We start from the raw sequence: 14,704 nt of genomic DNA on the forward strand, positions 1-14,704 counted from the left end.
CTCATCCAAACACAGCATCGGGCGCCTATTCCCCGCGTGGCTTCAGTTCTCCCCATCCTCACCCCCCAAATGCAAAGTCTCCCTCAAATCCATTCCCCTCCACGCCTCCCACACTGCTGGATGAGGTCCCCGTCCCCAGGACCCCGTCCCGACCCCACTAACACTGTCCACTCACTCCTGAGGAGCGGTCCTCTGTGAAACACCCAACGGCTTATAGGATCATTTATAAACGTCAATCTGCTCCCAGCCCACCACCTGCAGGTCCTGCCTGCCCACAGCCCAGTCTGCCATCTCGGTCAAACCAGGCCATCCTGCTGCCCGTGTGGGAAGTCTGTCAGTGGCTTTTCTGCCACACGATGCCTACTCACTTCTCCAGACATGTCCTGACCAGCGCTCTCAAATCCTAGGACAAAGGTGCCCACTCTACTTCTGAACACTGTGCAGACTTGTGTGTCGGTTTTAATTTTTATTTTTTTAATAGTTTATTGTCAAATTGGCTTCCACGTAACACCCAATGCTCTTCCCCACAAGTGCCCTCCTCCATTACCACCACCTACCTTCCCCCTCCCCCTTCAACCCAAAAATATGGAACGCTTCACGGATGTGCGTGTCATCCTTGCGCAGGGGCCATGCTAATCTTCTCTGTATCGTCCTATTTTAGTCTATGTGCTGCCAAAGCGAGCACTGTGCGTCGGTTTTAAACTACCTTGCTGTCTACCTTCGCTTCTGTGGCAGCTGGTAAAGTGCCCAGTAAGCGTACAGGGCGCGTTCATAAGTGACTGGTGAACCCAACAGTCTGCCTCCTGGTAAAGAACATCGAGCTCTTATGATAAGTGTGTACCGGAGCTCATTTCTGCCACTTTCAGGGATTTTAAAAAAATGCAACCCAGACACAAAACATGACCGGAGTTCCACCACGAACAGACCCTTCCACCTGCCGCCCCCACCAAGCTCTTGGGTTTTATACCGGATGTCCCAGAAACGAATCTTCTTGTCGAAGTGTCCGCTCATCACACACTGCTCCGTGCACACGATGTCATTGCAGCTGGACCCCGCAAACACAGTCTTTATGCCTGCAGGAAACCCGCCGCAGCGTCAGCGGAGGCCCTCGGCGGCCGTGCGCGCCGCAGCGCTGCCCTCTCGCCCCCGTGACCACAGCTCCTTATTCAGGCAGAACCTCAAACGTGAAAAGCTGTCACTACCTCAACGCCACTCTGAGTATGAAACCGGACTTGCAATTCACACTGTATCACACTAAACGCAGGCTTCCGTGCGGAAACAAACACCCCGCGGCTAACGTCTAATCGTACATATATTCAGACAGACTGATTTCCTCACAGACTTTGCTGCGGAGATCCCAGAGCTTGAGGGTCCGGTCGTGACTTCCAGAAACAATGCGCGCGTTATCCAGCAGGAACTTGGCGGACAGCACTTTGCCGCTGTGTCCCGTGAGCGTGTGCTGGGGAGAGAAGGCAGCGGGGTCAGCCTCGGGGGACACACCACACGGGGAGGGCCAGGCTCTCAACACCCGGAGACCTGGCCAGGAAGCTGGTCACGCAGTGCGGCAAAACATCCAGAAAGTCTGTCTTTCGGTGTTGCCCAGGGGTGAGGTATCAAGAGGAAAGAGGAGAAATCTCCCAGCACGTTAAAAAACAAAACAAAACCAGTGCAAACTTCACATGCCTCCATCCTCAAAAACTGGGACAGGCAGCTGGGACGGCCTTTCAGACATGGCCCTGGAACAGACCCCACCAGTCGGTGGTACTCTGGCAACTTTTTTGTAAATCCGGGTGGTATCAAATTACATAATTTTTAAAAGCCTGGATTTTACCCAGTGCCTCTCAAAATCCAGACCCTATTTAAAGCAGAACAGACAGGTTCCCTGCAGGCATAATTTACAAAAGGAAACATCAGGACTCTTTAAATAAACAATTAAATCCCCTGGGGGCTTTTTCAAAGTCGGTCTCAGACACTGGCACTCCAACAACGAAAGCCCCTGGCGGTTGGCTGGCCTGTGCCAGCCTGGGGCACGGGACTGAGGCCCCACCGGTGGGCAGCCCTCCTGCCCATCACAAGTACCATCAGAGCCCAAGTGGATGCCAAGGGTTTGGGGAAGGGACCCGGGAGTCAGACTTTCACTGCTCATCGCTGGCCTCTTTTCAGTGCGGGTCAACATGCTTATACGTGCAAACTGTCAAAGGCTCACCGGTATTCACTGATGTTTTTTCCCCTAACCAGCTAATAAAGGAAAAAACAAAACAAAAAAAAGAGAAACGCTTTAATACACTTACTACAACTGGTAACTAACCTACTAGGTTTCAACCCCAACTCCCAAAGATGAGGTCTCACAGTCTCGTGTTAAATGGCTACTGCTGGAAGTTCTGAAACCAATCTTCCCTCCCTGCTCAGTGGAGCGGTGCCACTTGGGCACAGAACAGAAAACACAGGTCTGCGCCTCCTCCTCCCTTTTGAACGGAGAAGCTGGCATGGATTCGAAGCCTCATTTCTCCCACACGGAACCTCTGAAGCCGGAACGGCACCGTACAACTGCCGCCAGGCAGGGGGCAGCTGTGTAAAAACCTCCCACGGATCCCTCTCGTAAGATCAAGAGAACTCCAGCAACGTGGCTTCCATTCACAACAGCGCGGGAACGCCGACTCACAGAGCCCACACCATCCAATCTGCACAATTCGTGGGAGACAAAACACTTGGGAAGGTCCTTCTCACACGATGTAAGCTACGCTCTTAGTAAAGAACTGTTTCAACAAAGTAACCAAAGTTGAGGGCCCGCTCACAGATTTCTCTTACTACAGAAGTAAAAGCACAGCTCGCACACTCTTGAGGAAGAGACTGCTCACTAACGGGCTGCGTCAAAGAGCCCATGGTTGTGACTCCACGTTCATGTTAATACTTTCATCGATTTCATGTGAAAGCACTCAAGTTTATCCACTGCTCCTGTGACATCACAGCGGAAGCAGTTTTTCATGTGACTGCTGAGGATGCCTGGGCGCCGGGGCCACGCTCTGGCTTTGAACACCCAGGGGCCGGACCACCCGAGAGACTGCCCTCCTCCTCAGGCTGTCCGGGTAAGGACCCAGCAAGGGGACCTGGACACAATGGCCACTGCCAGGAGCCTTAGCGCTCCTCCCTTCTGCACCCTCCAAGAGTGCTCACGGTTATGTGGACAGTTAAATCACTTAGAAGTTTCGAGGCCGTCGCAAACCGAGCTGCAACAAACAGCTAAGGGCACACAGCTTTCCCCCCGACTGATTTCTGGGAACAAAACTGAGGGTCTCATCAAAGAAAGAAAAGGGCTCAGCACATGCAGGTTAGCCAAGTGCGGCCTTCTGCAAGCCTTGTTCTTGGAGGAAAGGCAGCGAATGGGCCCCATCTCCATGCTCTCCAGGAGACAGACTGTAGCTCCCTGCAGCATTTGCTCTTTTGTATCATTTAAAACATCCCTATTGTAAATGAATCAGATTTATATAAATTTTTATCCATTTGGTGTTTCTGATGTTTCTTTTAACACTTTTTAGGTTTTATTATCCTCAACGGGGACTCCTAAGAGATGGGATAGTGGGTTCAGATTATCACAGCGGCCTGAGCCTACCCCCCAACTCCCTCCCTCCCTCTCTCTCTCTCTCTCTCTCTCTCGAGAGCGCGCTCTCTCTCTCTCTCTCAGGCTCTGCCAGGCACCTCTGTGCCTCAGAAAGGACTCGAGGGCCACCCACGGTGCAGGCAATCAAGCCGGCACCAGACACCAGAAAAATGCACACCCTGAGGAGGAAGTTCCTGAAATAAAAACCATCACCTGAAAGCCAGCCCTGTCATTGTGGTTACTTTCCCACGTCAACATTAGGTAAGCGAACAAGTAAGCGAACAACATGGATTCTTCAATCTAGTTCAAGTCACATCTGAGTTTTGCACTGACCTGGATTTTAAAGGGGTCTAAAACATCGGCTATTCAAAGGAGTCCTCTGCCATGGACGCCTTTCAACACCAGGCTGTTTCTAGGATACACTCACTACAAGGATTTCCCAGCAAGCACTCAAACAGCTGCTCCCTGCACTCTGGTCTCTCCCAAACACCATTCCCTTATCATAAAAGCTAAGAAGAAACTGACCAGGGCTTGGATCCTAAATTTCAGAACATGGATCTCCCTCCATTCATGTCCGCCAATACCCTCTGTTAACTAGGCTCTAAGTAGAAGCCAGAGCCTCCTACAACAGGGAGACTGTTACCTCCTGGATCCTGGTTAAGAGTTTCACACTGGTTTTCCGGAGAGAGGATCTTTTTAAAAAGGCCTCCTGACCGTTATCAAGCATTTACCAAGAGCCAATCAGAGGCCCTCAAGGCTAGCTAGTCCAGCAAAGGAGGCTACTGTCCTGGGTCCAGCCCCCCAGTCTGTCAGCAAGCCCAGCTTAATCAAGCTTGGTGCTCCAGTACCCTGAGACCCCTCTGCAGTGAAACTTAGCTCCAGCACCCTGAGCCCCCCCTGCAGTGAAACCAGCTCACTCGGAAAGTGTGCCAACATTATGACCTCTGTCTTCCAGGTTAGCTCCTGCCTCCAAGTCCACTTCTTTCCGCCCACCTGAATAGAACTCTTTTACCAGTGAAAAATACCATCCTGTCTAACTGGCTGACCCCTCCCCCCCCCCACCCGCTTGCTTTTCTCAAGGGCCTACAGTGTAAGGCCTCAGTCTCCAGCAGTACTAGAATAATCCAGGCCAAATACAGAGAAGAGCACAGGCCTCAGTTCCAACTCTAATCTCATCTCTTAACTGTGGCAATTTTTTGGGCTTATCTGAGCCTCAGTTTCCTCATATCCCTACCTCACCTTGTGCCCCTGGCGATTAAAAAGCACTAATGTATACAACGCATCTCAGCACTGGGCCTAACACACAGGAGTCACTTCAGAAAAGCTCCTGTTTCCTTCAGGCAAAGTAAGGACTGCAGAGGTAGTCAACCCTGTCCCAAACATTCAGTAAGTGACGGACGGGGAAGAGAGCAGAGCACCCCGTGTGTGGGTTACAACGCTGCCAGGAGAACAGGCGAGGCCATGTCGAGGGGCAGAACTCCAGGGCCTGGCGGAAAGCTTGCTCAAACAGCTGGACAGCTGGGTGTTCTGCTTGCGCAGAGTCCAGCCCCTCCGCAGTGCCCAGCTGCCCACCTCCCTGCTCTTCCATTCGGTGGAGAACATGAAAGTTCTTTGGGCTTTGACAAGGGAACATAATTTGTCATCTTCAAGTCCCACACTTCCCTGTGCAGCCGTGGCTTTTCTTTCAATGACAAAGAACTCCCACCGTGAGGTGCTGACTAGCACCGAATACTGGTGATTTTCCATACAGCTCCTTCGAGAAAACAGCTCAGAGATATGGTAACTGCGCATTTCTGAAGCCTCTTCTAGCTGCAGGACTGCATCAAGTCAGACCGCCAGCAACCACCGATCTACAGTGGCTCCCCACCTCTCTGCGATTTATCTGGAAGAGGTTTTAACATCACGTCCTGGTTCTCGTGTGGGCTGACATACAAAAGCCTGAATCAAGCCTTTTTCTCCATAAAAATTCCATCCTCCACCTTACCTGTCAACAGCCTTTCATGAGCTCATGTGAAAACAGCTTTAAGCTTACGGAGAAAAACAGCCCGTCTCCAGATTCAGCTACTTGCTTTTCATTAGAAAAAAGTGAGATAGGGGCGCTGGGTGGTTCAATTGGTTGAGCATCTGACTCTTCATTTCGGCTCAGGCCATGATCTCACGGATCATGGCATCAGGCCCTGCGTTGGGCTCTGAGCTGACAGCACACAGCCTGATCAGGATTCTCTCACGCCCTCTCTCTCAAAAATAAATAAATAAACTTAAAAAAAAAAAAAAAAAAAAAAAAGAACCAAAGTGAGAGACCATCAAGTTTTGGTCATTGCTGTGGAGGCCAAGCGACGTCCGGAACCGTGGATCCAGAGCGAGCCCCTCCACGGCTGACCCCAGCCCGCCCCCCGCCCCCCACGCGTCTCCCAGCCTGAGCCGGAGTTCTCACCAGCAGTGCCCTGAGCGCATCCACAGGTGTTCCTACGTCCTACCTGCAGCTCTCCTCTAGGTAATTATTACATCTTGGGGCCCGGAACTAACACAACTTATACAACGGTGCCATGATCGCCAAAGCTCAGCTCAAAGGGACATGTACCCACAGCAGCTACTCTGCTGAACAGGAAGGCCCCAAGACTTTCATGTGGCCCTGAGACTTTCATGTGAACCGTGAGATAGGGTATTTTGAAAACTGAATCTCGGACAAAGAAAGAATGTAATGTGGAAATGCAAATTTTCCCAAGGGGGAAGGGAAAACGGCAGAAGGAATCAAGTATGATTTTCAGAAAATCATGATTCTCCCAATTAATCAACCTGCCATTTCCTACATTTGTGCCTGGAGAAACTTGCAGAAGTTTGGAGATCGTATTAGTTTTCTTAACTGGGTCTTACCCGTAACCGATAATCATCCACAGTCCAGATTCGACTTGCAAAATCATTTGAAGCTGCCAAGAGGTAAGATCCCTATGGGAATAAGGGACAGTGGGCAGGGGGAGACAAATTTTAGACAAATTATAAGTCTCAGTCCACACAATACAGATTCCCCAGAAAAGGTTCAGGTGCCTAAAAGCTGCACAACTGGTGTGAAAACCAACCATTATGCCCAGTGTTGTCAACCCGCCAATTTTGGCAAATCCTTTTCTCCTTGGTTTGCTCAATCCCGCCATCCCGTCCAAATGCTGCAGACCCTCTAGCTCAAGCTGGAGCCTGTCCTCTTGAGTTCACTAGCCCCCCCCCCCCCGCCCGCTTCAGTAACCGCAAATACCAAAGCTCTACACACTGTCCAAGCTGCAGAGCCCAGAGGCACTGGCTCTCCCTTCCCTCAATCTCCCAGCTCCTCTCCTCGGACACCCAGGCATCTCTGATGCATCTAGCCAGACCCTCTCCCCTCCACCTGCACCACTGGCACTTCCGCCGGGGCCTTTATCAAGCCTGCAGAGACACTGACCGGCTGGGGCACAGCAGACCTACCCCCCCACCCCGTCTTCATCACAGTCACAGCCAGCACAGAACTGATAATCTACCTGCATCCTGACCTATCACTGATTTGACTTAAGGTAGAGAACAGCAGAGAAACCGTTTGAAGTATTATTAACCTCCAAGAACTAGATGTCTTAAATTGTTCCTAAAAACTTCTAAACTCACCCATTTCCCTGGATACTAGATACTTACAGCACTATCAAATTCAATGCTTGTAATTCCTGCATTACTGCCGGACAGGGAGCCCTTGAACTCACATTTATCTGGATAAAAAGAAGGATTGAGGAAAGAAAGCACATACATAAGTTACAATGGGGCACCTGAAACACAATGGAAACCAATTACAGGCTCAGAACAGCAGCGTTCTGCAATGATGCAGAGTCTAAGAATAGCAGGACAAACAGAACAGCGAGACACAAAGAAACAGCTAGTCAGCTGGAAGAGGATGAAGGTGTTAAGTGGACACAGAGCCTAGCAGTTTGCATGTGTTAAGTTGGTCTTTTCAAGAAACTGAGTCATTAATTCCCTTTACAAGGAGGTAAATTTTAAAGACATGCCAATGCACCTAGAGGCTGAGTTTTAGCCATGCCATTTCTGAGTAAAATGTTTCTAATAAACACGTCTTTGGGTCAACTGAGCTACCGTAGAAGCTGACCGCTGAATTTTCAGGATCCATGTGATAATCCTCACTCGGGTCTGAAAAGAGTTTCTTTTTTTAGTTATGTATAACTGGCGAGTCCTTAGGATGCCAGTAAAGCTAGTTTGGAGTTTCTGGAATTTGTCCTTGCGCTTACTCTGTCTCCGGGAATGTAAGATTCTGGCAATCCCGCTGCCTGTCAATGCTCCCCTCTCCTTAGCCGCCTTCACCCACAGGCCCACCCACACACGCCTGGGTCCTGCTTTCAGCTCTGGCCACCCACGAGGGAACTTTAATGATGCAGGCACAAACTTGTAAGAGTACAAGTCTCAAGATGATGTGATTAAGTTCCTTCTTTAAAGGGCAGCTTAAGGATGACAAGCCCGGGGGCGCCTGGGTGGCTCAGTCGGTTAAGCGTCTGATGTCAGCTCAGGTCATGACCTCACAGTTCGTGGGTTCGAGCCCTGTGTTGGACCCTGTGCTGACAGCTAGCTCACAGCCTGGAGCCTGCTTCAGATTCTGTGTCTCCCTCTCTCTCTCTGACCCTCCCCTGCTCGCACTGTGTCTGTCTCTCAAAAATAAAAAACATTTAAAAAAAATTTTTTTAAAGATAATAAGCCCAGAAAAACAATTAGGGAACCATTCAAATCAAATTCTTAAAAGGAGAGCACAAAATAGGAAACAGGTCAAAGAACAGCCTTCTCTATTACTGGCAATAATTATGACATGAATACTGGTTTGGAGGTGTCAAATGTTTAGGGTCAAGATTACTGAGGGGTTCGTGAGTCCCTCCCTCTGAATTTACTGCAAAATACCTGTAGAGCACATTTAATGCCTTCTATTGATCCTAGCTTTCATTAGATTTTCAAAAGTCGGGAAGAGGCCAATATCCACTAATTAAGGTCTTTATTTAGATTAGATCTTTACAAAAATATTTCTGTAAATTCTAAGAAATATCTCTTTGGCTTATGCCCAAGATATCGGTCCATTTCTCTGGCAGCTGACACAGGGCCAAGCTGTAAGAAAGGATCAATAAATGCTATTCTACATAAGCGGTTAATCTCAAATGACCAAAAAGACCTTTTCAAAGCTCTTTTACCCAGAAGACACCAAGGGAATATACATCAACAGTATTTATAGAAGTTACTCCCAACGGAGCTTGTGCTTTTCACAGAACGAGGAAGGACAAGTGTTCTATTGGGCAGAAACTGCAGTTCTTCTGATACTTTAAAAGCATAAAAACAGGACTCCCTCAAACAATTTCATGATTTCCATTAGCATTTACTTCCTCTTCAGTAGCAAAAACATAACACTGTTACTACAAGTTGGTTCTCATTTTCTTGTAGGTACTTTTATTGCCCCAGCATTAAAAACTATTTCTAGGGTATTTTTATTTAATCACAAGGCATTCTCAGAACTATGAGGGCCTCTGGGTGGCTCAGTCAGTTCGAGTGTCCTATCAGCTCAGGTCACGATTTCATGGTTCAAGAGTTAGAGCCCTGCGTCAGGCTCTGTGCGGAGAGCTCAGAGCCTGGAGCCTGCTTGGGATTCTGTGTCTCCCTCTCTCTCTGCCCCTTCCCTGCTTGCAGTGTCTCTCTCTTGCTCTTGAAAATAAATATTTTAAAAATTAAAAAACAGACACACTACTTACAATCTTAAAAAACCAAATCTCATACACTATGGCTTTACTGTTGTCTTCTCACGGTTCCCACAATTATCATTCATAAAGTGTTTCTGGGTAAAACGGCACAAATTTTAATGGCCTTCAACTAGCTGTAACTGCCAGGAATTTAATTACGCAGTCACTTTCTCGGAGGGGGTGGGCACAGACACTGGAGCACACAAGTTTGGTGCTTTACTCGTAATGTTATAACCACTAGATTACTCTTGCTCTAGACACACCAAAAGTAGGAACACAGGCTTCGGCAGCCGCTCTACAGCCGTGGGGAGGCTGTGGTGGGACGAGAGAGGGCTCTGTAGCCACAGGACCCAGCTCAAGTTTGCCGCACTGATCAGTTACCGGCCGTGGAAACCAACAAGGCAAATCAAGTAGTGTCTCTGAGTCTTCATCTGGTCAAGCAGGGGTGATGCACACCTTTCAGACAGCACAGGGCCATGGTGAGGATCAGGGGGCACAGCGGACACGAGGCCACGCGGGGTCTGCTTACTGCTGGACAGCGAGCACGGAGGTGCTGCAACTACGGAAACCCGACAAACTGGTTCTTACTAAAATCTTCAGCCTTGTCCCTTGACCTTGCTTTATTAAAAAAACCAGGAATAGTTAAGGAAATCCCCAAATGCTGAAATTGAGCGATCCCCAGCTTCCAAATTCTAAGAAATGGCTTCATTAAGCCCCATTTCCTATTCTAATGTCAGTGCATTTCTGAGTACTCTGAGGTCACATCTGAAACAAGGTCTAATCAGAGACTGGGTCTTGATCTTTAGGCTCTTGATGATTAAGCTGCTTGTTAAGTACATTTTTTCCTGGGAGAGACACCCCTTTTTCTCTTCTCAAGCTTAGATATGACCGCAGTCAGTGTCCCCAGGCCAAGGCCACTTGTGTTATTCAGTGCATACACCTCAGCTCAATGTATAGTTTAATTACAAAGTCTATGACGTTAAGACTTTTTCTTTTCCTTCTAAAGCCTGTGCTACCTTGGAAAATGTTCTGATCAGTATGTATCTGAGAAAACACAAACACTAACGTGTCTGTAACTCAACAGTATTTTCTAGTCACTACTTGAAAACTCAGAGCAATCAGCCACTCAGCTGTAACGCCCGAGATGGTAATGACGCTCTGGTCAGAGAATTCCTCACAGAAAATACTGTGTATTCTGAGACAACGAACAATTCAAGCCAGCCTGAAAGCAAGATCAGAGGTCCGTCCCCACCACGGCCTCTCTCACTCCTGAGGCCTCACCTGCACACACTTCCCAAAGCTTCACTCTCCGGTCCATGCCTCCGGTGGCCAGCAGCCGGGAGCCCGGGCTGAACTGCACGGCGTTGACCTCCCCATCGTGAGCGTCCTGCAAGACAAGCACCCTGCTTCAACCCAATCACTGTCATGAAGAGGCCCATCCAGATGAGTGTTCTAGATACCTCGGCAAGGGTGTTAGACACTCATCCGTAAATAAAGGGGGTCACTCGTGAACTAAGGTGGATTCCTAGCCCAGGGTCTCCTGAAATTCTGCTACTGTCTTCTTCTTATAAGTTATAGTTCCATTTCTTTAAATATCGTGCAACCTTCTTAAAAAGTAATCAAAATCTGTATAGACTCACTACCTCAAGTTTGTCTTTGCATGCACTTTATTTCTTTTTAAGAAAAAATGCAATTTCTTCTATGCTATGATCTTAATAGCTTAAAAGTAAGCCTCTGATTAACAGCCTCTTTATTGGTCTGGATTATATCAATGCTACACACTAGACTCTTGATCTAGGGGAAGTATAGCATGACTTCTCATGACAGGAAAAAAGCCTTCATGGTTTTCCTCATCTGCGTAATCCAAACGTGGAGTTTTAATATGAGTGGATGGATGCCAGTCCTGCTGCTACCACACACGTCAGCCTAATAGTGGGATTCTATTCAGTTCTAGAAACACGGCTCTAACATGTACTATAGCAAGGCGTCTTCTGCTGAGTTTCTTAGCTTCGTGAAGCCTCAGTTGCCCATCTATAGGAAACGACTTCCACAGGTTTCGTGACATAGGACTGGGCCTGACCTTGAGTAGGCCTTCAATAAAATAGGTGTTACTTTGGGAGAATTTAAATTCTTCACAGGGTAATCTTGGAGACCGGCATCCAAACTAGAACACATAATCTGAAAAGGTGGCATCTCTTCTATGTTCAGGCTGGGAAGGGAAGCAGAGTGAAAAGCATCCTCTCGTAAGACAGAAGAGACTACAAGAAGATTCACTAAAACCGCTCTTGAAAGACCACGGATGCTGAGATCTTTCTGGATGAACCACGACGTCTGCCATCTGTTTTACAGCGCCCCGGTGACGGCGTGTGGGCGCGAAGAAGACTGGCAAATGCGGCTAACGGGGGCTGCCTGACAGACGACGGTGCCCGAAGTTCTTTTTCCGGATTTGAAAATTTCTATGATTAAAGGGGGGGGGGCCTAGAAAACACTGATTATAAGTAGTAGATCACTGGGGCGCCTGGGTGGTGCCGTCGGTTGAGCATCCGACTCTTCATGTGGGCTCAGATCAGGCATGATCTTGTGGGCTGTGAGATCGAGCCCAGCGTCAGGCTCTATACTGAGCATGGAGTCTGCTTGGGATTTTCTCTCTGCCCCTCCCCCCTTCTCTCTCAAAATAAATAAACTCAAACAAAACAGGTCATCAATCACTTGCCGAAAACATCATTTTAGGAACACACGATCTGATTGTCCCATTTGCTTGGGACTGAAAAAGATGCTTGAAATATTATCAAAAAACACAACTATTAACTGATTGGGAAAGAAACATCACTTTGTTACTGTATTATTATTAATTTGCTTGGTGAACTGATGCCCCACCTCAGCCCTTGTGTCCTGCTGCTGAAAAGCTGTTAAGGGGACCAACCTTTTTAGTCTCCATTGATTCCCTTCCTTCTTCACGCTACCTTTCTACTTAGGAGGTCTCAGATTGAAAACTTGAGATCATGCACGGCCACACCCACAACTGCAGCTCTCCAGCCTCCTGCACAGCTGGCTCTGTCGGATGCCCGTCAGGTGTGAGCCGTCTACTCTCAGAGACACACACAGACAGAATCCCAAACTGTCAGCTGCTCCACTACCCCATACACACGACTTAAATGTGACAGGAGAAAACAATGGGCTGCTGGGAGGCGAGGGCAGGGAAGGGGCTGTGACGTTTAGTGCAATCAGACCTTTTACCAATCATCACTGACCTCCGTGAGGTGCCTAGGGCCTGTCAGGGAATCGCAGGGATAGAGGGGGAATAAGGGGGCCCTTGACGGTCCCCCGTCAACTCCTCCTCCAGAGGGGGACTCTCTTTACAACCAGTGTGTGGTGTGGAGATCTCAGATCTCCCTTATGCCTAGAACTAAAAATTTCCACCATATAAATTCCATCCCATTTTGACAGCGAGTCTTTTTCCACCCTGAGAGCAGGCTCCTCTAAGACACCCCACGCAATCCAAGAGTCAGCCCAGCTACCTGGGCTCTGCTCTGGCTTCCGTCCCCACCAGCCCCCACCTGGCGGCCCTGAGCCACGTGCTCTGCATGTCCCTGACCTGCTTTCCACTGCTGCTCAATCGCCCCAGCGGGGACCTGATTCTTGTTTAGTACTAGCACCCAGCGCTGAACTCCAGCCGACAGTCCTGGTATCAAGTGGCCTCTGCCCAGCAGGGTTTCCTGCTGCCAACCGTGTTCCTCCTAACAATCAGAAGGCACATCGGTTTGGGCAGAATTCATGAAGCAAACAGCTACCCTTATCGACCTTCTAAAACAGACCACCGACTAGAATCTCTATTCTAGACTGAAGCCAACTGGTGACAATAACAACATGCACTACTGTAACTTCTCACCAGCCCTAATCACTTCTCCCTTTTCTCATGTTACCAATTCTCTCTCAGCTAGTTCTACATCAGAGAATGATTATAAAAATTCTGTCCCCTGAATCCAAGCAAAATGTATTAATCCCTTCCATCAGACAGAGCCAACAGGTGTAAAAGCTTGCTATTGCTGTAAATAAAATAGTAGAAAACTTAGCCACGGCACAGAATGGATCCTTTAACTGTCCAGCTCGGTTACCATATGAAGCTTGCTGGGAGTGGGGTTAAACCATACTTACAAAGACACATATGGCGGTCGTTGGCACCCTCACTTCTTTACTAGAACCAGGATGAGTATCCACGTTATCCTGGGGAACTGGAAAGGAAGAGACAGAGCGCCTCCTAAGAAGTAACATAAAGGAAACTATTAGGACTGCACAGGGCTTAACGTCCACCGAACGCCCAGAAGGGCTTCATACATGACTTTGGCAGTAGCTGCTTCTCCCTCCTAGACTCTTCAAAGCACAGAGCGATGCACCCGATCAGAAGCACCCTCGCAGGACACCTGGAGAGCTCTCCAGCACATACCTGTACTCTCCTGCTTGCCAACTCATGGACTCCAAAACCTGACACTGAAAAGCCATCCCAAACTACTGTTGCCCAGTCAATAAACTGCTACAGAACGTGTTCAGCAAACTGTAACTGCCCGCTTGGAGGGAGCTTGTTTGTATTTTTGTAAGGTGACTTTCATGCCTAGCTGCAGTCACCCTCAGTGTACACCGTGGCCAAGGCGGAGTCAAATGCATGCCAAAGGAGAGAGGGATGAGAACGTGACTGCTGGGGAAAGAGCTCAGCCTAGCGCCTGCTCCAGAGGCTGGAGCACCCCAGGAGCATGCACAGCGGCTCCAACCGTGGCGGGGGGGGGGGGCGCGGTGAAGCGGCGGATCAGTACGAAGCAGTGATCAGCACGATTATCAAGGAGCCACGCTTGCATGCCGGGCCAAGAGAGGGTAGTATTTTCACCTGGCAGCATCAGAAGAGTGATGTCCCAAAAGGGGAGACTCGGACAGACTAAAGGAAAGGCCAGAGATCAGCACGCAGCAAGAGCAAGAGAAAGAAAATGGAGGAGAAAAGGAAGAAGCTAAGTGAAAAGCTGAAATTAAAGCGTCTGTCTACTCAGCACCACTGAGATTTTGGTGTACATTAAAAAACGGTGATAAATCCTGTACAATACTTAGGAATATCCACACACATATTAACAAGGAAAGGTGAAGGTTTTCTAACCTACCCAAAGATATTAGTGATAGAATCCAGAAGGCCTCCAGCAGGCTGCGAGAGTCGCTTACTAAAGAGGAGGGGAGCATAGGTTTAAACCTTAGAAACATTTTGCCCAAATCATTCATCAATAAAAACAGTCCACAAAAATAGACACGTGGAAGCCTCTCTCCCACGGAGTCCCCAAACCCCAGCCCAGAAACCCTCCAGAGGAGCACACCACCAGGAAGCCGTGGG

General features: G+C 48.7%; 1 protein-coding gene and 2 non-coding genes across 7 annotated transcripts in view; all 3 read right to left on the reverse strand.

Moving 5' to 3' along the window:
• Positions 1 to 14,704, reverse strand: part of ATG16L1 (autophagy related 16 like 1) — a 35,762-nt gene that overhangs the window by 4,230 nt on the left and 16,828 nt on the right. For 3 of the 5 annotated variants that reach the window (XR_003906399.1, XM_029933574.1, XM_029933577.1), the window contains 8 exons: positions 14,481 to 14,537; positions 14,216 to 14,263; positions 13,492 to 13,594; positions 10,618 to 10,723; positions 7,253 to 7,323; positions 6,473 to 6,544; positions 1,339 to 1,459; positions 968 to 1,073 (listed from right to left, as the gene is read on the reverse strand). Coding sequence is in view for 4 of the 5 variants with exons in the window: in XM_029933574.1 (XP_029789434.1) it covers positions 968 to 1,073; positions 1,339 to 1,459; positions 6,473 to 6,544; positions 7,253 to 7,323; positions 10,618 to 10,723; positions 13,492 to 13,594; positions 14,216 to 14,263; positions 14,481 to 14,537 (684 nt within the window). In the remaining variant the exon portion in view is untranslated. The remainder of the gene's footprint in view (positions 1 to 967; positions 1,074 to 1,338; positions 1,460 to 6,472; positions 6,545 to 7,252; positions 7,324 to 10,617; positions 10,724 to 13,491; positions 13,595 to 14,215; positions 14,264 to 14,480; positions 14,538 to 14,704) is intronic. The other 2 variants (XM_029933575.1, XM_029933576.1) reach the window with 2 other exon arrangements.
• LOC115288752 lies at positions 580 to 685 on the reverse strand. Its single transcript, XR_003907158.1, has one exon. It is a non-coding gene; the product is annotated as a U6 spliceosomal RNA (small nuclear RNA).
• On the reverse strand, positions 12,314 to 12,588 carry LOC115288854. The gene has a single exon (XR_003907241.1).

The sequence above is a fragment of the Suricata suricatta genome, chromosome 3 (genome assembly GCF_006229205.1).
Source record: "Suricata suricatta isolate VVHF042 chromosome 3, meerkat_22Aug2017_6uvM2_HiC, whole genome shotgun sequence".
NCBI classification, from domain to species: Eukaryota; Metazoa; Chordata; class Mammalia; order Carnivora; family Herpestidae; genus Suricata; species Suricata suricatta.